Here is a 21,265-nt window from a genome sequence, read left to right on the forward strand (position 1 = left end):
CATGATCAGCAGAGTTACACAGGGAATGAATTAGGTCTGCAGGAGCCTGGAAAAGAGGCAGATGCCTACATTGACTAGACAGCCCATCATCACCCTACACTTCTTCGGGCCTGGTGGGTAATATCGAGGGACCCAAGATCTCTCTTTGTTAGAGTCTTCCTTATAGTTTTATACAAAAGGGAAGTCCTGGCTTGTAACTGCCTCCAACAGGATGGCGGATGAGCCATTCAATTAACAAGAAATCTCCCTGCCGTCACCTGCCAGTGACTTCCCAGCCAGTCAATCTAGTAGTTCTGTAGCATGACAGGATAAGCAAGAACTCACTGGGTTTCCTGGATCTTTTTGTAAAGGGCCTCTTGTTCTGAAGTCCTCTCTGAGCCTGATCCCGGTACAGACTGGAAGGAACAAATATAAGAGGTTTTTCAAGTAACTTGAGGTGTTGGCTTCCCTCATCCCTGATCTGGCACCTTCCCCACCTTAACAAACCCACCTACCCCAAAGCAACTGCCTCCCTTGTGTGTGTTTGGGGGGTGGGTGGCACATGGAGAGCTAGGATCTATCACAGTGAGTCCATAATGTCCTTTGCTTGGTTCCATCTTTGTTATCAACCAATCATTCACCTCCCCAGAACCCACCAGCCCCCAGGCTTGGAACTGGCCAGAACAGCAGCTTGTATTTAACCAAAGACCTTTTTCATTCCTTCCAATGGTACTGAGGCTGAACCCTGGCTTGTGGCGCTGCCCTGAACAGCCATTGACCTGTTTTGCTACGATTGAGTCAGATGCTAAAGAAAGTATGAAACGGGATGTGCCAGGGCTTCAGCCAGAACTCTGCTCACTCATTCCAGCCTGCTCTGATAACGGCTGTGATTTACATCCCCGGATCAAGTGGTGAGATATGACACTGTATGCAGCTTACAAAAGGGAGATGAAAATAAAAGCGAGGCAGGGGTTGACTGGTGTCTCTGCAGCACTGTGGGCACCCAGATGTACCACTGGACACTGTGTTCAGGACAGGGGAGATGAGAGGGAGAGAGAGGAGTGGAGCAACTGGCTATTAGGTGAGGGTCTCTGGGCTGGGCTATGCAGGGAGTCAGACTGGATCATCAGAATGATCCCTTCTGGCCCTCAGACCAATGTGTCTAGGAGTTCTCCCTGGAGGAGGAAAAGGGTGCATACATCTCTCTGTTGCTTACTGTGTTTGTAGCCAGCTCTTGCTGTAGCTGCAGCAGCTGGGTGGCCTGTTGCTGCTCCCTCAGCTGTCTCATTAAATCTCCATTTTCTTCCTTCAGGCTAGGGGATAAAAAGGGTTGTAAATTTACACTAGGGGTGAGACTTTCAAAATGCCTGACAGGACTCAGAAGCACAAATCCCATTGACTTTGCCCGTGATGTGTGCTCCTAAGTCACTTAGGGGCTTTGGAAAGTCCCACGAAGAGCACCACGGCTCTTCTCTCGGAGCCTGGACTCAGCTGGGTTCAGTGGCTTGCAGGGGCCCAAATCTCCATTGTCCTGAGCCTTGGGGAGTCGTTCACTCCTGTGCAAAGCGAGGGCAAAGGGTCAAACACTGCCCGATCAGAATGGTGCAGCACACCCACACCGTAGTGCCATCATCCCCCTAGGGGTAGGGACCCCACTGCCCTCTAATGAATGGAAGATGACAGCATTATGGGCCGGAAGCACGGGCAACCCTGCGTAGAGTGGGGCAACTGGGCTCAGACCCAGCAAGCTTTTCACTATCTTTCCATCCTCCCTGCCCCCAAGTTTGGGGATCTGGGACCTCAGGCTGGCACATATACCCATGTCCATTTTCAGCACCTCGGTGCCAATCTGAGCTCCCAATCCCAGACCTGGGCACTCAAATCTGAAACTGGACCCTGGGTGTATACATGGGGACACAGCATGCCAGCCTCACCAGAGACTTCCTGGCACCAGCAGCCGTGTCTCTGGGTCGATGCAGCTGTGACTCTGCTAATGCAAAACCAGGGACACAGGGTGAAGCCTTTGCTAGGCCGTGTCACGCGGGCAGGAGACTGCAGTTCACCCAGGAGCGGCACAGTCTGTACTAGAGGCTAGGCAGGGAGAGATTCACTCGACTACGGCTACCCCAGTATTGAAATCCATGGGAGCAGAATCAAGTGCCAAGTCTGCGCTGGTGCCATGTCAGGGAGAGAACTCCACTGGCCAAATGCAGCTGCAGTGTCATGTAAGCGGGCACAACTCCATTTATGCCAGCGAGCTGTCCAGGATTCCTCTGCAATGGATCCAGAGAAAAAGGGTTTCCTAAGGAGTTCTGCCCACTGCCGTCTGCCTGCCTCTCTCTGTATGTCCTTGGAGCCCAGAGGAAGCTGCAGCCTAAAGGCGAGTGGGGAGGGAAGCATGCAAGGAATGCTCCAGTTCATTTTTAAGGTGGCTGCCCTGTGCCAAGGCATCCAGGATGGTGTGTCTGAAAAAAAACCTTCTGATAAGAGAGAGGAAACCACACTGCAGGGTGGCCCTAGCTGGAAAGGAAAGGGGATAAATGCAGGGATCAGAGCAGCAAGACAAAAGGACCTATGGAAATAACAGCTGGAGAGCGAGACCATTCACCCCCTACCTGCGCACGGCGCCTCTCAGCTCGGCCAGCTCCTCCGCATCCACCTGGAGCAGCTCGCAGTCCTCCAGGAGCTCAGTGTGCTGAAAGGCACATGGGAAGGATGGTTAGGCCTGACTAAGCAGTGCCAGGACCCCCTGCCAGTGCCTGGGGACACCTCAGGAGGAATGGGTACAGGAGAGCCCAGGGACATGCCAGGAATCCCCGATGAAGGAGCAAGCCTTGAAATCCACTGCCACAGACACAATGTTAGCACATAACCAGCCTTCAGAAGACAGACAAAGGAACCACCCCATTCCCCACCTCCCTGTCAATCCCAGGTATTTCTAGAGCTGGTTGGAAAAATTCAGAAATTTCAAGAAACCAGAAAAAGAAAGTCATGTGATTTTTGTGTTCTTTTTCCGTCCGGTTCTAGGTATGTCAAAGGGGCTCCTCACCTTGGGATCCAGAAGCTGGCCACCTTGCTAGCTACATTCCAGGGCACATCAGGATGAAGCTCAGTACAAAGCTGACATATAATCAGTGGTTTTGGTGGTGGGCTGGGTGGGGGTATTGACCATGGGGTTCTGAGCCTCTTGCTTCAAATGTCTTGTCTAGACTAGAAAACTTGCACTGGTTTAGCTAGATCAAATTAAAATCACAGTAGTTAAACTGGTGCAAAGAGTATGTGGATCTATATATAACCCTCCCACCATCCCTATGAGGGAGGTATCCTTCTCCCTGTTCTTCAGATGGCGAAACTGAGGCAGATGGAAGGGAGGTGACTTGCCCAAAGTCACATGCTGACTTGGTGGCAGCTGTGGAATTAGAACCAAGGAGCTCGCAGCTCCCAGCTCCTGAGCTCAGTGACCCACTAGCTGGGGCGTAGATGAGAGAACGAGAAAGGAGACTCAAGTGGCTGAGTGCAGAGCTGGGGCAGGGGTGGAAAGATGGTGCAATCCCAAGGCTGCCAGGTGGGACAGAGAGGCAGCAACTGGCCTGGGGCTCACTGGCCATGACCCACCTTGGCAGACAAACTCTGATGCGCCACATGTGCTTGCTCCAGTTCCTCCTCTTTGGTTTTTAGAGCCACGGCCACCTGGTTCCATCTGTCCTTCCAGTGCTGGGAGACCTGCTGCTGCTCTGCGAGCTGGCCACACAACTCCTCCTGTTTGTGCCGCAGGACAGCCTCCAGCTCCATGCAGCGAGCCTGCAGGGCTTTCTTCTCCGCCTGCAACAGGGACTGCGATGCCCTGCAAAACAGCACGAGTGCTGCAAAGCGCTGGGCCTGGCTAATGCACCCATTGATGCTGCATGGGCTTCTCCTACCCAGTCTTCCCCACAGACCTGCTCCCCACTCCCACCTCTGCAATCTCCTTGGCCCTCCGTATCAGCTCAGCATGGCTGGTGAGAAAGCCTTCCCCTCTGCGGCTGCCTGGAACAGCCTCCCTCCCTCCACCTCCGTCACCAAATCCAGTGAGAAACCTCTCTCACCACTCCACTGCCCCCTCCCCAGTGACCCAAGGGGCCAATGGAACTCCCACTCCAGCATCCTTTCTGCCATCTGTACCACGCGCTGCCACCTGGAATCATTTCGCTCTGGGCAGCCTATGGGATACACACTATGTGAAAGGTGCTAGACAGCACCCAGCAGCTTTGGGCTGGACTGCAGCAAAGAGAAGCCAGTTCATCAGATTACAGATTATTTAACAGCCAGGATGAGCTGTGCAGCAGCTGGACTGAAGGATGCCTTCCCATCTTGGCCCTGACCCTTAATGCTTCCACTCTAGACACAGAAGCAGAGAAGTAGCATGAAGAGCTCAGCTAGGGGATTCATTCTCTTTCCTTGTGCCTCTCTGTTCCTGTCTCCTACCTTTCCTGCTCCCAATATTCGGGTACCTGAGCCCTTCGCAGGTCGTTTGAAGAGCTGCCACATCATTTCCCTGGCCTCCAGCATCCCTCTGCATCTCTGACTTCAGTGCCTCCTGTTCACCCAGCAGCTGCATGCGCTCAGTCTCCAGGGCCTGGATCCTATTGTTCAGGATCTTCTTCTCAGCCTCCAGGTGGTGGAGCTGACCCAGGGAGGTCTCCAGTCTCTGGTGGCTCTGACCCAGTTCAGAGGAGAGCTTCTCATTTACCTGCAGTGGGAACCCATGTGCATAGCTGAGACTTGGCCTAATTCACTGCAGTGATGTCCATGCACAGGACAGCAGCAAGTGAAATCTAGAAGCTGTGTATGACAAGATGGCAAGGATCTTGGATTCTGGTCCATGAGATCCAACTGACACCAAATGACCTACAGAAATAGACCAACTCAGCTCAGAGACATGAGGAGTTCAGGCATGTCCCACCCGTGAAATGACTCTGTTCAGGTTACAAATTCTTAGGGCTGTTGATTAATCGCAGTTAACTCACGCGATTAACTCAAAAAAATTAATCACGATTAATGGCAATTTTAATCGCACTGTTAAACAATAGAATACCAATTGAAATTTATTAAATATTTTGGATGTTTTTCTACATTTTCAAATATAATTGATTTAAATTACAACACAATTACAAATATTTGCACTGTAAAAATAATAAACAAAAGAAATAGTGTTTTTCAATTCACCTCATAGAAGTACCGTAATGCAATCTTTTTATTGTGAATGTGCAAGTTACAGATGTAGATTTTTTTTTGTTACAGAACTGCACTCAAAAACAAGCAATGTAAAACTTTAGAGCCTACAAGTCCACTCAGTCCTACTTCTTATTCAGCCAATCAGTAAGACAAATAAGTTTGTTTACATTTACAGGAGATAATGCTGCTGGCTTCTTATTTACAATATCACCTGAAAGTGAGATCAGGCATTCGCATGACACTTCTGTAGCTGGCATTGCAAGGTATTTATATGACAGATATGCTAAACATTCGTATGCCCCTTCATGCTTTGGCCACCATTCCAGAGAACATGCTTCCAGGCTGATGACGCCGTTAAAAATATAATGCATTAATTAAGTTTTGACTGTACTCCTGGGGGAGAATAGTATGTCTCCTGCTCTGTTTTACCTGCATTCTGCCATGTATTTCACATTATAGCAGTCTCGGATGATGACCCAGCACATGTTGTTCGTTTTAAGAACACTTTCACTGCAGATTTGACAATGTGAGATTTCTGAAGATAGCTACAGCACTCGACCCAAGGTTTAACAGTCTGAAGTGCCTTCCAAAATCTGAGAGGGACGAGTGTGGAGCGTGCTTTCAGAAGTCTTAAAAAAGCAACACTCTGATGCAGAAACTACAGAACCCGAACCACCAAAAAAAAAAAAAAATCAACCTTCTGCTGGTGGCATCTGACTCAGATGATGAAAGTGAACATGCGTCAGTCCGCACTGCTTTGGATCGTTATCGAGTAGAACCCATCATCAGCGTGGATGCATGTCCTCTGGAATGGTGGTTGAAGATGAAGGAACATATGAATCTGTAGCGCATCTAGCATGTAATTACCTTGTGACACCAGCTACAACAGTGCCATGCGAACGTCTGTTCTCACTTTCAGGTGACATTGTAAACAAGAAGCGGGCAGCATTATCTCCTGCAAATTGTAACCAAACTTATTTGTCTGAGCGATTGGCTGAAGTAGGACTGAGTGGACTTGTAGGTGCTAAAGTTTTACATTGTTTTATTTTTGAATGCAGTTATTTTTTTGCATATAATTCTACATTTGTAAATTGCACTTTCACGATAAAGAGATTGCACTACAGTACTTGTATGAGGTGCATTGAAAAATACTATTTCTTTTACCATGTTTACAGTGCAAATATTTGGAATCAAAAATAATAATATAAAGTGAGCACTGTCTACTTTGTATTCTGTGTTGTAACTGAAATCAATATATTTGAAAATGTAGAAAACATCCAAAAATATTTAAATAAATGGTGTTCTATTATTGTTTAACAGTGCAATTAATCGTGATTAATTTTTTTAATTGAACCATTCATCATGACTAATTTTTTTAATTGCTTGACAGCCCTACAAATTCTAGATCTTTTCCATGAGCTCAAAATAGAGCCTCAGGGCTTCACCCCAGTTCCTGGAAAGTCTAGCCTGGGCACCAAGCTGCAGTGGATAGATGACAAGAATGTCATGAGGCGACAAGGAGACAGGAGCTGAGGGCACCTGGATCCAAGCACCTCAGTGCTAGTTCAGATAGTAGAGGGGATTGTTGGAGAGGAGAAGGTCTACAGTCCTCCAGCAGAGGGTGGTGGTGGGCACGCACACAAGCTAACACTGTACCTGAGACTAGGGTGGCTGGTGGGGTAGGGCAAGTGGTTGGGAATATGGGAATGGAGGGAGCATCTTGGAAACCCACTTTAGTAAAGCAGCTTATTACTGGCTCTTAGGGGGCAGGGGCCCTAGGGCCCTCATTTCACTGAGAAGGGTGGGGTTTGGAAGCAGTGCTCACAGAGCGGGTGATGCCCGCAGAGTCCACTCGTGGCTCCCCCACCCAGCTCAGAGAGTCACTCAAGGAGTCACCTGTCTGAGGGTCACCAGCTCCTCCTTCATCAGGATCTTCTCCTGGTCCTGGCGGTTGGCCTGGGCCTTGGCATTCACCAGCTCCAGGTGAAGGTCTGACACTTGGCCGTTGAAGCCCTCTTGGCTCCGCTGCACATGTTCCAGCTGCAAGGTGAGATCCTGCACCTGCTGGTGCAGCTCCACTTTCTCCTGAAAGCCAAGCAGCACAGTCACCAGGGCGGCTCTGCCAATTTTGCCACCCCAAGCAGTCGCTGCCGACAGAGCTGCTGCCAAATTGCCACCGAGCCCGGAAGAGCAGCGGAGCTGCCGCCGAAAAGCCACCGTGGTGGGAAGAGCAAGCGGAGCCGCCACCGAATTGCCGCCACGGGACACAGACTGCCGCCCCATTCTGCATGCCGCCCCAAGCACCTGCTTGGAAAGCTGGTGCCTGGAGCTGGCCCTGACAGTCACCTTTCCCAATGGCCTCTCTGCACCCAGGGCTGATCTGGATTCCCCGGCATTCTCCTTTCTCCCACTCTGTTCCTCCTCTTGTGTCATTGCCTCTCTTCCCCACCACTCCCCATTGCCTCTCTTCCCACCACTCCCCATCCTCTCTCTCTCTCTCTCATTTGCCTGCGCCTACTCAATACCTTTAGGAACCTCTCCCTGTCGGACAGGGCAGGCTTCAGCTTCATGGTGAGCTCAGATACTCTCTCCTCCAGCCTGGCCACCTTGGAAGACAGCAGCTCCTTCTCCTGCCCAGGAACATTACACATCAGGATGAGAAAAAACAAATCATATTTATAGACTGTAACTGGTCTGTGAATCCTTCCTGGCATGTGACAGAAAGCCATGAACAACTGGGGCAAATACCCTTAGCCAAATAGCTAAGGCCTCATTCAGGAAGGAATCTTTTGTCCTCCTTCTAACACTCAACAGTCCAACCAACTTACCCTGGAAGCTTCAGTTCTAGCCAATACCACCCAAGTGTCAAACCCCCCATTCCTGAGGAAGCTCATAGAGAAGCTAGCTAAAGGCCAGCTACAAGCACATCTAACTGAAGCTAATGTTCTAGACACGGCACAATCTGGATTCAGGCCAGGACACAGAACTGAAACTGCTTTAGTAGCACAGATAGATGATCTCCTCCTGTCAACGGATAGAAGCCAGACATCTATTCTCATTCTCCTGGACCTCTCTGCAGTGTTTGACACTGCTGACCATGAGATGCTGCTGTCTAGCCTGACAGAGTTGGCTGGAGTCCAGAGTAACACACTAAAATGGTTTGAGCTCTTCCTGGAGGGATGCACCCAGAGAGTAGTGACGGCAAACTGCATCTCCACCACTTGTGAGCCTCCATGAGGATCAGTTCTCTCTGGTCCTTGTCAATATCTGCACGCAGCCAGTAGGTGAATTGGCCCAATGACATGGACTCAAATGCCAGCAACATGCAGATGACACACAGCTCTACCCACCCTTCACCGCATATGACCACGCAACCACCACAAAGATGGCCCAGTGCTTGGATGAAATCATCTCATGGATGAAGAACCGCTAGCTGATGCTGAGCCAAGCAAAACAGAAGAGAGTATTTTGAGGAGTTTGCAGTCATGGAGCAGTCTCCTTTGATTGAAGATTCACGCCCACAGTTGATCAATTCAGTGCATATTCTAGGAGTATTCTTGGATTCCTTGTTGATGCTGAGCTCTCACATTGCAACTGCCATGAGTAATGCATTCTACCATCTCTGGTTGGCTAGGAGACTCTGTCCCATCCTGGCCTCAGTTACTCATGCCTTCATCACCTCTCAGCTGGCCTACAGCACTGCGATATCCCTAGATGTGAAACCTTCAGCACTTAGGAAACTTCAACTAATACAGAATGCGTAGCATGTCACCTCAGCAACCCAGGCTACCATAAGCACATCACACCTGGCACATGCTCTCTTCCCTGGCAATCTGTAGCATTTCAAAGCAAGTTGAAGGTCTCAGTCCTTATCTTCAAAGCGTTCCATGGCCTGCGCCCAGGGTATCGAAAAGACCTTTTAAAGCTCCCGGCCGAAGACTCCTGGTTCGCTCCTCTGGCACAGTGGAACTTTCAGCAACATGGGTCAAGCTCATCTGTGCAGGAAACAGAACCTTCTCTGGGGGTGATCCAATACAGGGGAATGAATTCCCCCAGGAACTGAGGACCATCCCAAACCTCACCGCTTCCCGCTCCAAGTGCGGGGCACATTTCTTTGACCTGCCTTCTCTAATACAAACACAGAGCACAGGTCTGTTTAACAAAAGACCCCCAAAGAAAGAAAGAAACAAATAAATAAAAACCCTACCAAAACAAGACCCTCCAATCCACACGCTTCTCCCTCTGGGGAGAGGATGAGCGAATAACCAGCATGTGTCAGATGTGCAGTCACATTGCATTACTGCAAGGTGCTCAGACACTACAGTGATGAGCACAGAATAAAAGCCTACACAGAACAGAGCAGAATAGAAAACGCAGCCATCCTGATTGCCAGCCAGACCACAGCACTGCAGCGCAGGGAACCGAAATCTAGGTCTTCTACTCCACAAGTGCACTCCTGGAGCACTCAACAGTTTAGCCTCTTCTTGGGTCAGCCACAAGGGGGAGAGGGAGCCCACGAATGCCTAAACGTGTTGACTTTCCAGCCAGTAAGGAGCCCCCTAGCGCATGTGTACACTAGTCACTGCATTGCATGACACCCCCATCAGACACAGATACGCATCACACCCGTACTCGAAACAGCTTGTCCTTCGTGTACTCATGGTGCATCAGCCAGCAGTACAAGGGGAGACCTTGCTCTACATGCTACCAATGGGAGCTCAATCACAGGCTGTTCGTTACTCAGACCCACACATTGCCTCCATCCCCATACCCGGCTGGTGCTGTTGTAAGCCCCTTGGAGTCTGCCAATTTCCTTGTGCAGTGCTTTTGTCGCCTGGAGCGAATCCGTCACTCTCTGGTTGGCCTCGTTGGTCTGGCTGAAAGCCAGCTGTTGCCCCTGGGAAGCAAAAGGAACAAGGGAACCTCTGAAATAGGGAACCTAAACGCCTGAACTTCTGGGGTAGCTAAGCCCCATCTCTCCTCTGGAGAGAAGCTGGAAGAAGGGAGGAGCAAATGTGTGGACACCCAGGTAGGGGTGGGAGCAACTATTTGTACATCTTCCGGGAACTCTGCAGTGATTGGGTGGGGCAGCTGCTCAAGCAGCCTCATTTGTAGACTGAGAACAAGCATCCAAATTTTGGTGTGTTTATGGTTTGAGGTTCACCCGTCCCTAAGGAGCGTGGGGTGCAGTGAGGATACAGAGGCGAGTGGACAGGACAGGAAGCATGTGAGGGTATATACTGTAACGTACAGGCTTGGAGTGTCGGAGTGAATTGATACATTGCAGGCCTGCTGACAAGACACAATTTAAACGCGATTGCTTTGAGTCCAGGCAGTAGCAGGTGTGGTTTTGGAGCGGAAGGAGTGAGGAGTCCAGTCTCAGCTCCAACATGTGATGTTTCTAATTGTGTCTATTTTCTGGACCTCATGGACTCATTGGTGCCTAAATAGTGCAGTGAATCCTTTTCCAGCCCACTTGGGTACACCCACTCTGCAATGGAAGACCTGCAGCATGGCCACGGCTGGCCCGGGTCAGCTGATTCAGGCTTGTGGGGCTTGGGCTGTGGGGCTAAAAATTGCAGTGTAGACATTCGGGCTTGGGATGGAGCCAGGGCTCTGAAACCCATGAGGGGGAAAGGTCTCAAAGCCCAGGCTCCAACACGAGCCTGAATGTCTATACCACAATTTTTAACCCCACAGCTCGAGCCTCGTGAGTCAGTTGAGCCGGACTCTGGGACCCAGTGCCACAGGTTTTTTATTGCAGTGTAGACATATCCCTAGACAGTGACAGGGGGATTGTGCACATTGGACCAAGGAACTAACCTCTTTGGCTGAGTTCAGCTGCTGGGTCATTTCATCCCGTTCTGCTTCCAGAACCTTCATGTGCTCCTTGTAACCACTCAGGGTTTCCTGAAGAGCTGTCATTTCTCGGTTCAGCTCCTCCTTCTCCTACAAATCAACAGAATGGATACATCAGCCAGCTAGGATGAGGCACCAAAGTCACGAACCACCCCCTAGCATGCACAGAGCTGGGTGAATAGTAAACAACTTGATCTGGGAATAAAAGCCACCCAGTTTGGTTCGCTGCAATCACAAAAAAGAGAGATTTTTAAGACCAGCAGGGACCATAATGATCATCTTATTTGACTTCCTGTACAGCACAGGCCAGAGAATCTCACCCAGTGAATCCTGCCTCCAACCCATCCCTTCTGATGAACATGACTGACTGTTTCACAAGCCTCCACAGGACTGCCAGGCGTTGGTGAAAATATTCACAAATCCTGACTGTTTCGCAAACATTAGCAAGAGTGTCACAAACATTCCCTGGTCATCATTCTGCTATTTGAAAAAGAATCAGTCAACCAATCAGGCAGCAGAAATACCACGCAAGTATGGTGACCAGTAACGCCTCACAAATAGCTAGCATTGCCTATTCAGCGCAAACAGATTGCGAACCTTCTCCCAGGCTGGAAGTGATTGGGTAAACGTTTGTTCGCAGGATTCAGGTTCGGCTCATGAACAATCCTAGTGTGACCAACTCACAATTAGACCTCGAGTCTTGCAATACCCAGTGCTTTTCGTAAAGCCCCAGCTGCTGGATTCATGTTATTATAGGAGAATTCCACCTTTCCTTTGTTAAAAAAAGTACGTTTCTGCCACTCATAGTTGCAGAGAAAAGCTGGAATACTTGACCCAGGTGTTACTCAAAGGCTCTGTAATCAGGAGGTGATGGTAAAGAACCCAGGTACTGTTGGGTTTTCTTTAAAAAAGCCATGAATATTAAGTCAGCCTCATGATTTTGGAACACATGGGGTTGGCCATACTGTGATCTGCTAACCAAAACGGGGCTCAATCCCTAACAAGTGCTGCCTGTAATGGCTAATACGACCAGCTCTAGCCTCTAGCCTGTGCCCAAGGGAGAAAGAACGAGCATGTCTATCTGCTGGAAGTATTACTCTTGTGCCTGTCACTTTAAGGGACAGACTGTGCCAATTACTCCTGGCCTTGGGGGCAGTGTGGAGCTGTACTCCCCAGCGCAAGATTACTGGGGGAAGGGGGCACAATCCCTGAGATACAAGGTGGAGGGGAGGGGTTCACCTGAATCCCCACCTCTGCAAAGTGTTCCCCTTTCGGTAGCCAGCCAGTCAGCGTGGACAGGGGCAGAGCTGTAGCACCGTCCCCCCTCTGCCTCCTTTCAAGAAGATTGCTCCCTGCACACACGCTGAGTTCAGAGATTAGGATTGTACCTAGCCTGTGTGCAGAGCAGGCCGGGCGGGGAAGAAAAGGGCAAACAGATCTTTTTGCCTTCCCATGGAAGCTGCAGGGTCAGCCTCCCCTTAACCTCTGCGCTCTGATCACAGTGCCCATCCCACTGCTCCATGGGAGCAAGGCTTTTCAAAGTCTGCCCAGACTTCGCAGGCCACTGACAGCAGGGAGCCTGATGGTCACTGCTCCCCTCCTCCCCCAGCCCTGTGCTATATTTAGCTCCTGAGAGTCCTCTAATTGTGGGTTTGCTGGCTGGGAGCTGCACATTTCCAAGTGTCCCGAGTCCAGGAGCAAACAGGGAGAATCACACAGCAGAGCCCAACACAGAGCACACGGGATGGCAACTCCTGCACTCATCCCCCAAAGATTTACCCTGGGTATGTGCAGGGGAATGAGGCTCCAGAGCAAGCCTGAAAAAGCCTGCAGGGACTTTAGGAATCAGGACACATAATATTAACCCTTTGGTCTTCCCACTGCCCCAAAATCTTGCAACCTCTGCTGTGCAATTCCAAGGGCTGCAGCCTTGGACCAGTGCAGCATCCTAGTGCATGCAATTGCAAGTGCCCCGGCCCTGTTCCAGTGCTACAATCGTTATTGCGGGCAGTTGATGGTGCTACTGCCCGATGCCAGGGCTCCATCCCCTACTATGTGCAATGCTTTCTCTGAAATGTTTGGGCCCAGCCCCAGGTAATAGCCACTGGGGTTTGCTAGGCCTTCCTTACCACAGACAACCTCTGGCTGGGACTTGGGGAGACTGAGTGGCAGCTCATTCTGCTCAAGCAGGATTTGGCCTTCACCACCTCCATCTCCAAATTAAAGATCCTAAAAAACAGACAGACAGACAGCAGCTCCACCCTGCTTCCATTCGTCACATCCCAATCTCTCTGTCACTTTCCCAACTGCCCCTCCCCCTGCCCTCTTTCCAACAACCATGTCCACTGGCTGGGCACTACCTGACAGCTGTCCCCACCCCCATGCTCCAAATGGACCCCTTGTCCAACAGCTGCTCCCTGTGCCCCCTCTAGAGATGCCCCAGACCCAAACTGACAGGTTGCTCCAACCCCCATGCTCGCTCCCAACCTCTGGGCCAACCACTGTCAGCCACTGTCCCCTGTCCCCACCACAACCCCTTTCCCTAAGGAAGAAGAGTAGGTTACGTTGGTGAGTTCAGTGCTGGTGAAAGGTGCCAGGCTGACTTATACACTGAAGTCCTTTGCTTATCCAGAGAACAGGTACAAGGGACAGAGCAGGGCACACACCAAACCTGACCTGAGGGGAGTTCATTCAAACCCTGGCCTCTCTGCAGCCAGGGAGACAGCAACGGCCAAATCTGGGGTCTGCGTTTCTGGTGTGGACACTAGTCCACTAGGACTGGACTGAGACCTTCTACAGAGAAACTCATCGCACACAAGCCACTAAACAGCTCTCAAGTGAGAAGAACTTTCACTCACTCCCCACTGGCCAGGGCTGGAGTGGACATGGATGCCTAGGGGCACTCTCCACCTCCAGTCCCGAGCCACCTAGTCTCCTGGGTTGGGGCAGCTGCCCCACTGAGAATGCAGGCTGCTGAGGGAGGGTAATATGGTGCTGACCGAAAGATTTAGACTAGGATTTCCAGGTGCACCTAAGGCAGGTAGGTGCCTAACTCCCTTAGGTATGCCTAAAACCTCCACTCTAGCTCAATGATTTCACATGCTAAACAAGAAGCTCCTTAAGCTGCCGTCTTCGCCAACCCACTGTGCACCCTTGTCTCTCTCTGTATGGTACCTCTGACCCTGTTGCAGCTGCCTGCATCTTACGTACTCCTTGTCTAGACTTCTTAACCCAAAGCCTTCCAACCCCCCCCGCCCCCAATTCACGTACTTCTCTTGCAGATCCCCTCTCTGTTTCTGGTCTTCATAGCGGGACAGGTCCAGCCAGCTCTTTTCCTTCTCTAATTGGGTGAGGGAGCTTTCCATCTGCTGTGGGAAAGGCGAGGTCAGGAGAGAATTCAAAGGCAAGCAGCTTAATTTTATACTAAACCTTGAAGAGAACAATGCCAGAGGAGTGCCACTCTCTATTCTCCATGACAGAGGCCAGACTATTCCCAACAGCGATAAGCCAGAAGCTGCTCCAGCCTCCCAGATAGGCATCTCTAACCTCCAGGATCATAAGCTTCTAGTTCCTCAAATGAGAGCACATGCTAGGGGACACAGCCTAGCTAGTGCAAAGCCCACGGAAGTCAGTGGGACCTTTCCATTGATCTCAGCAAGCACTGAGCACGCAGGCACAGAGAGTGTGAACAGCACCATCCCGCTTCACTGTACTGCATTCACCCTCTGAAGGATGGGCACACACTGGCTCGAGTCATCCCAATGGAAACCAGTGAGCAGCCTGCCCAGACCATTGAGATGTAATGTGCTGCATCTGAGAAGCTTGGAGTTGGTTAGACTCATCAGGCTTGACCCTGAGGGGTCCTGAGCACATGTAGCTCCTACTGAAACCAATGGAGGGTGCAGGTGCTTAGCATGTCTCAGGGTCAGCCCCAAAGTCAGGTGAGTGTCTAGAAGAAGGACTAGAACCAGCAGCTCCTCCTGTGTCCCAATCAGACAGGTCCTCACAAACTCCCCAGGCTTTGGAGAGACTCCAGTTTACCTTCTGTTTAATGGAAAGTAGCTCAAACTTCACCCTGTTGAGTTCCAGCTTTTGCAGCGCTTCTGCCTGGCCCTCTAGCACCCCAGGAGTGTCCTGCAGAGAGGGCCCCAGCGCCGCTGTCCTCTGCACATTCTCTGGTGAAGATCCCCGCAGGTCCAGCTCCAATCCACTCCACACCCTTCGAGCCAGTGGCCGCATGGGACCATATTCTTCTGTGCCCCAGTCCGGGAGACGAGATAAAGAATGCCTCCTTCTGAGTGGTGGGCTGGAATGCTTCCTGGCACATTCCATGTCACTGGTTAAAACTCTGCCAAGAAAGAGATCCATCCTTTTTAATTTTAACAACTGATTGAAAGGCCTGGGAAGGCAGAGCAATGAGGATAGCTAACAGGAGACCTCAATGATGACAAGATGATCCTTAAACCATTGTTCACAACTCATTAGTCATACCACTTGTCTTTAAAGGTTACCTGGTGCAATGGATTCTGGGGCATAATTAGGAAAAATGTCTTGTCCAACCTCTATATCCTAGAAGACTCTATCGACAACTGGAGAACTAATAGGATGATGTCACCCCAAGTATCAGGTAAATGAAACCCGAATGACTGAAAGGAGAAGGGATAACTCCTATGTAACTCAGATGCCCTATAAACAGCTAGAAGAAAACCTCTCTTTGTTAAAGATTCAATACCCACCCCAGTTCCTTCAATGAATGGTTGAGAAAGCTAACAGTAAACACCTGATACCTCCAGGGAGTCCTCAGGCAAATCCAGGGAAGACAAGATGTCTGTTACCAAATGTGTCCCAGAAACCACCGCGCTAAGTGCAGCATTGCTTCAAAGGAGGCATGGTGGGAGGGAGAGGTGAAATCTGAGAGCCAAATGCAGCCACTACACATGGCTGAGCAGAAACATGGCCTTCCTTTCTGGTGGGAGTGAGCAGGACTAGAGCAGGCATAAACTTCACTGCCGAAGCTTAATTCCGAGAGCTACCAAGCACCTTTAACTCCCTCTGATGTTAGTGGGAATTGCTGATACTTAGCCCATGTCAGGATCAGGCCCCTTGGGAAGAGCAGCAGGGGACAAAAGTATTGCTGAGTGATCATTATGGTCCCTGTGCTATTCCAGTGACTCCTGAGAGGCAGTACCCTAGGCAGCCACCTGCAGTCCTGACACCTGAAAATACCCCCAGTCCTGCTGGTGTCCTACAGGTGAATTCCATTGAATTACACTGAGATTCTACTAAAAAAACCCTGCTGCTTCTGCAGGGCAAGTGGAAATTTAAAGGACTGGACTCTACTTCCCCTCTGCTCTTTGCTCAGGGGCTTTCTTTGGTAAAATCAGAGTTATAGGAATGTTAGTGAAACCACCAGTTTGGATGACTGTTTGGATGGATACGTATGGGGATGAACAGATCAACTGATAGATCAATCAATCTTAGGGACATTTTTCCCATTATAGTTCTCAGGGGAAGAACACATTTCTTATTTTAAAAGGAAATTAACCAAAAACAGTCACTCCAGAGTATGAATTATGCTGCAGTATTCCACAGCTGATGCAATTAAACTCATGTGATTGAAACAACTTACTGCCCAGTAATTCACAACCCCAGATATGTGGTGTAAGAACATAGCAATTGCCTGCCTGAAACTCACCAATGATAAATCTAATCCAGTCCCCTGCATGCGGGATGCTTTCAAGGAAGGAGAAAACCTCTTCAGGCACCGAGTTGTGCAGGGCTATACCCAGCAGGGAAATTTCTTCCTGGCTGCAAGTGGTGATCAATTTCTGGCCTGAAGCCTGAGGATGAACAGCCCTTGTTTTGTCTTACCTGGTGTGACTGCAGATGCTATTTGTCTGGCTGTGAGTGTCTGATCCATTTTGAAATGTGTTAAGCAAGCTGATCCAATAACACACAGCAGCAGGGAGTTCCGGTTGTAACTTATTGCTTAAGAAAAGGATCTGACTTGCTCTGTAAGTATTTCTTTCTGTCCTTCCATCCATCCACCTAAACTGTACTTATATAAGAAAGATTCCTTGCAAATCTTCCCAACAAGCAACTTTTCTGCACCCCTCAATCACAAACAATTCCACTCGATTCCCACGGGATCCCTCCCATCCCAAGCTCTTTTAAAACTGAACTTACATCCCACTATCTATGGAGTGGATCCCTCGCAAGGGGCTCATGGACCTGGCTCTTTCGATGTGCTTGGGGCTAAGAGAGCCCCTGCTGGACTCTCTCCATGTGCTGTTTGCGTGGCTGGGCTCCCGGGGTCCTGGCGTCCCGTTCAGAGGGTTCTGAATGAGATGAGGAAGAAAAGACTGATGCAGAGGACAGGGATGGGCCACTTCCATCTTGATCCCCCCCTTGATACACACACTCACACTCTCTCCTTTTCACTCTGCCCGTCCCCCACTGGAATCACTCCCCATTAATGTCAGCGATGTTGCCTGAACAAAGGCAGTGAATCATGGGAGCAGTCACTAACAACCCCTGCCACCCAGCCACCTCATGAACGCTCATGGCAACGCAGTTCAGCTTGTGAGGGAGAGGGAATCTGGGGTGTGGCAGAGGTAATGCCCATGGCCTCTGTGCCAGAGGTGAGATCACGGGGGATTGCTGGCATATTGCCCTCTGAGCAGTTTGAGTGTGCCAAGGAATCGAGTCCCAGACCCATCACCAGCAGGACATCAGCCTGCTTTATCTTAGGAGCCACATGGTATGATAAGCAGAAGGCCAGGGGTGGAACATGACCCCTTTGCAGGAATCCCATGAAGCCCCAGAAAGGTGCCTGGTCCCCCAGCACGAAAGTCAAGCTGGTCCCATTACCTCTCCTTGGAAGGGGACCTCTGACGAGGGGTAGCTGTTTGTGTAGCTCCTCTCCAGCTCCGACACAGAACAGGGTCGAGATGCCTGTGGGCTTCTTTTACTATTCTCAGGATCCTGGCAACCCCAACCTGAGACCCCTGTGTCAGTGCCATGCTGGAAGCATCCATCACCGCTGTATCGGGACGGCAGGCCAGGAAAGCGGCTCTGCTTCTGGTGGGACATTTATGGCCCAGTGGTATGGGGGGGGGTGCCCTCCCTCGAAGGGTCATCAGTGCAGCTGAGTCTCAGGTACTGACATTTGCTTCACGTACGGCACTTTCCCTGGAGCTTCCAAGGGGAATCTCACAGATCCAGATCTATGGGACATGGAGAAGATGCAATCCAGCTGTGGCATTGAGTGCCAGAGGCCTGTCACCAAGGGCAGCAAAAGGAAGAATCAGTGGATACCCAACAAGGGAATTCATATGGGATACCTCACCCTGCAATGTCACTCACTACTGCGCCACCTCCAAGCACATCCCAGAATCCTCTGTTCCATTTCCCAGGGTGCCGTGCGAATCGGCACACTGCGCTATGGGGCAGATCCTCTGGCTGCAATCGGCTGGGCAGATCTGTATAGTCAGGACACTGAAGAGAGGGAACAGGAGGAGGCTTGCAACCCCAACCTCTCCCCTGGACTGTGCTGGTAGCCGCACTGGAGGTGAAGGCCATTGAGAACCCATTGTGTTTTCTCTCAGATGTCACAGCGCTGAGCACGGCATAAACCCACAGACAGATGGCTGCATCTCCTCTCGCGGAGGTGACTCCCCGAATGAGCTCAAAACCAGGAACGCCCATATCCCACCTCAGTTGCAAGGCTGAAGGCCACTCTCCCCTCCCAGTCACAGAGCCCACCTGGTCAATCCCACAGCAAACATCCCTGTGGAGGTGAGTGACACAGGCAACGATGCTGCAGAGGGAGGCGGGAGGCTCTGACCGTGGACTTGGAAGAAGAACATGAGTGGGCAGTTAAGGCTCGGTGGTTCCTTGGCAACGTCAGCTCCCAACATGGGGAGAGTCCGAAGGAGGAACCTTTTCCCCCAGCTGGCCCTATAGCTCCAAACTGGACCCCATCTCTATTCACAATGCCCTGCATTTGCCAACACAGGGTGTGTGATCAGAAAAGACCAAGCCCTGGGGAACGTGAAGTGGCCGCGCCCTCTGCTCCAAGCTCTGGCCAGGAGAAACGCAGGCACTGGGGAGAGTACAAGCAGAGCACTGGTAAGTGACTTACCCCTCCGCGAGTCTCCCCGCAGGCCCTCAGGGACCCCGTCCGACTGAATCTCCAGGGCGTCTCTTCGTTCAGCTCAGCTGCTGTACTCACCACCTCTCCCCATGTCAGGAAACACAGGACTGCTGCTGCCACGGCAACCGAGATGGCAACAAGCTTCAAAGTGCCTGTTCCCCCTCTCCTGATAAACTGGCTCCGATTGTGACGCGTAGGCGGCTATGATGGGGGAGCCGCAGGGGCACCTGGCAGAGTTACTCACCAGCCGCAGCAGGCCCACGCTTCCCCACACACCCTGGGCCCCTCTCCTGCCACTGTCCCTCTCTCTCTATGCTCAGCACTTCCCTGGGAATGAAAGTAAAACTGCCCCAAACCTGCCTCCCCCACTTCCATCCTGGGCCCCGGGGATAGTGGAATCGTGGTGATGGAGCTGCGATCCCATGTGAGGGAGCTGGGCGTTGAGGGGCTCCATCCCTGGTAGCAGTGGGGGGTGAGGGTCACCACAGACAGTGAATTTGTAACTAACCAGATCCCCCAGCCAAAACCCTCCTCCACAGCTAAACTTTCTGCTTTCAGAACAAAAAGCAAACCTCATTTCTCTGGCTCTGCCTTCCTGCAGTAACTGTCTGGTTAAAACAAAGAAATCTGATCTAGCCTTGAACTCATGACTGGCAAAGTGCACAAATATAAAAAAAATAAGATACTTCCAATCTAACTAGAGGGAAAACAGGCAGAGAGACATTAAGGACTTGCCCAAGGCCACACGACAGAACAGTGGTGAAGCAAGGAAAGACGGCAACTTCGTATTTGGTTTTTAATTATTTTAAAGATTCTATTTAAGTAGCTTAAAATCTCTGTTGAGTAATTTACTTTTCTCGATAACGAAATGCAACAGGTAGCAAATCGTATCTGTTATGTGGCAGATTTCGGAGTAACAGCCGTGTTAGTCTGTATTCGCAAAAAGAAAAGGAGTACTTGTGGCACCTTAGAGACTAACCAATTTATTTGAGCATAAGCTTTCGTGAGCTATAGCTCACTTCATCGGATGCATACTGTGGAAAGTTTAGAAGATCTTATTATATACACACAAAGCATGAAAAAATACCTCCTCCCACCCCACTCTCCTGCTGGTAATAGCTTATCTAAAGTGACCACTCTCCTTACAATGTGTATGATAATCAAGGTGGGCCATTTCCAACACAAATCCAGGTTTTCTCACCCCCCCCCCCACAAACTCACTCTCCTGCTGGTAATAGCTTATCCAAAGTGATCACTCTCCTTACATTATGTATGATAATCAAGGTGGGCCATTTCCAGCACAAATCCAGGGTTTAACAAGAATGTCTGGGGGGGGGGGGGTAGGAAAAAACAAGGGGAAATAGGCTACCTTGCATAATGACTAAGCCACTCCCAGTCTCTATTCAAGTCTAAGTTAATTGTATCCAATTTGCAAATAAATTCCAATTCAGCAATTTCTCGCTGGAGTCTGGATTTGAAGTTTTTTTGTTGTGTCAGTTTACTTTCAATCCCCTCTTAGTTCATTTGCAGTTATAGGTGCGCTGCCTTTCCACCTGCCACTTATTCTATACATCCCTTTACAGACACCATTTACCTAGCACTCCACATTCCCCACTGCCTGCACAAGCCTTCCAACAACAATTACCTCCCAAAACGTCCATCAAGTCTCTTTCACATACTGTACGTGACTCACCGGCTATTAATAGCAGCAACCACTGATCCCTTTATTAGCTTTTCATTGACATTCATGTTTGCACTCAAAGGGGGAAAGGGGGCTGGGAATCCAACCCCCCTCTGAATGCTGGCAAACTAGCCATGCCAGGGATTCCCAGATCCAGGGATAAAGCCTGCCAACCCTCCACGTTCAAACTCATGAGTCAGGCTGCAAAAATATGAGATTTTTTTTAAAATACATGTTGGGTTCTTTGTATTTTTCTTCAAGACTTTTCAAGCATTTCTCTGCAACCATGAGGGCAATACGCTTTATATAAAAACAAAAGCTGAGCGTCTCACATACTCACATGACTCCAGGAGCTGGGGCTTTAAGGAAAACACCAA

The 21,265-nt window shown here is 50.2% G+C and overlaps 1 protein-coding gene across 7 annotated transcripts in view; it reads right to left on the minus strand.

The window, feature by feature from the left end:
• Positions 1-19,378, minus strand: part of LOC140918559 (uncharacterized) — a 39,002-nt gene extending 19,624 nt beyond the window's left edge. For 3 of the 7 annotated variants that reach the window (XM_073363274.1, XM_073363272.1, XM_073363269.1), the window contains exons 1-15: positions 19,196-19,378; positions 17,923-18,330; positions 17,239-17,390; positions 15,094-15,400; positions 14,323-14,420; positions 13,182-13,281; positions 11,017-11,142; positions 9,965-10,090; positions 7,719-7,823; positions 7,090-7,278; positions 4,470-4,708; positions 3,595-3,823; positions 2,595-2,674; positions 1,196-1,292; positions 325-395 (exon numbers count right to left, since the gene is read on the minus strand). In XM_073363274.1, the coding sequence (XP_073219375.1) occupies positions 325-395; positions 1,196-1,292; positions 2,595-2,674; positions 3,595-3,823; positions 4,470-4,708; positions 7,090-7,278; positions 7,719-7,823; positions 9,965-10,090; positions 11,017-11,142; positions 13,182-13,281; positions 14,323-14,420; positions 15,094-15,400; positions 17,239-17,390; positions 17,923-18,144 (2,141 nt within the window). In that variant the 5' untranslated portion in view covers positions 18,145-18,330; positions 19,196-19,378. Of the gene's footprint in view, positions 1-324; positions 396-1,195; positions 1,293-2,594; positions 2,675-3,594; positions 3,824-4,469; positions 4,709-7,089; positions 7,279-7,718; positions 7,824-9,964; positions 10,091-11,016; positions 11,143-13,181; positions 13,282-14,322; positions 14,421-15,093; positions 15,401-17,238; positions 17,391-17,922; positions 18,331-19,195 lie in introns of those variants that run through there. The other 4 variants (XM_073363270.1, XM_073363273.1, XM_073363271.1 and 1 more) reach the window with 4 other exon arrangements.
• Between the last annotated feature and the right edge of the window lie 1,887 nt (positions 19,379-21,265).

The sequence above is a fragment of the Lepidochelys kempii genome, chromosome 10 (assembly GCF_965140265.1).
Source record: "Lepidochelys kempii isolate rLepKem1 chromosome 10, rLepKem1.hap2, whole genome shotgun sequence".
NCBI lineage: Eukaryota > Metazoa > Chordata > Testudines > Cheloniidae > Lepidochelys > Lepidochelys kempii.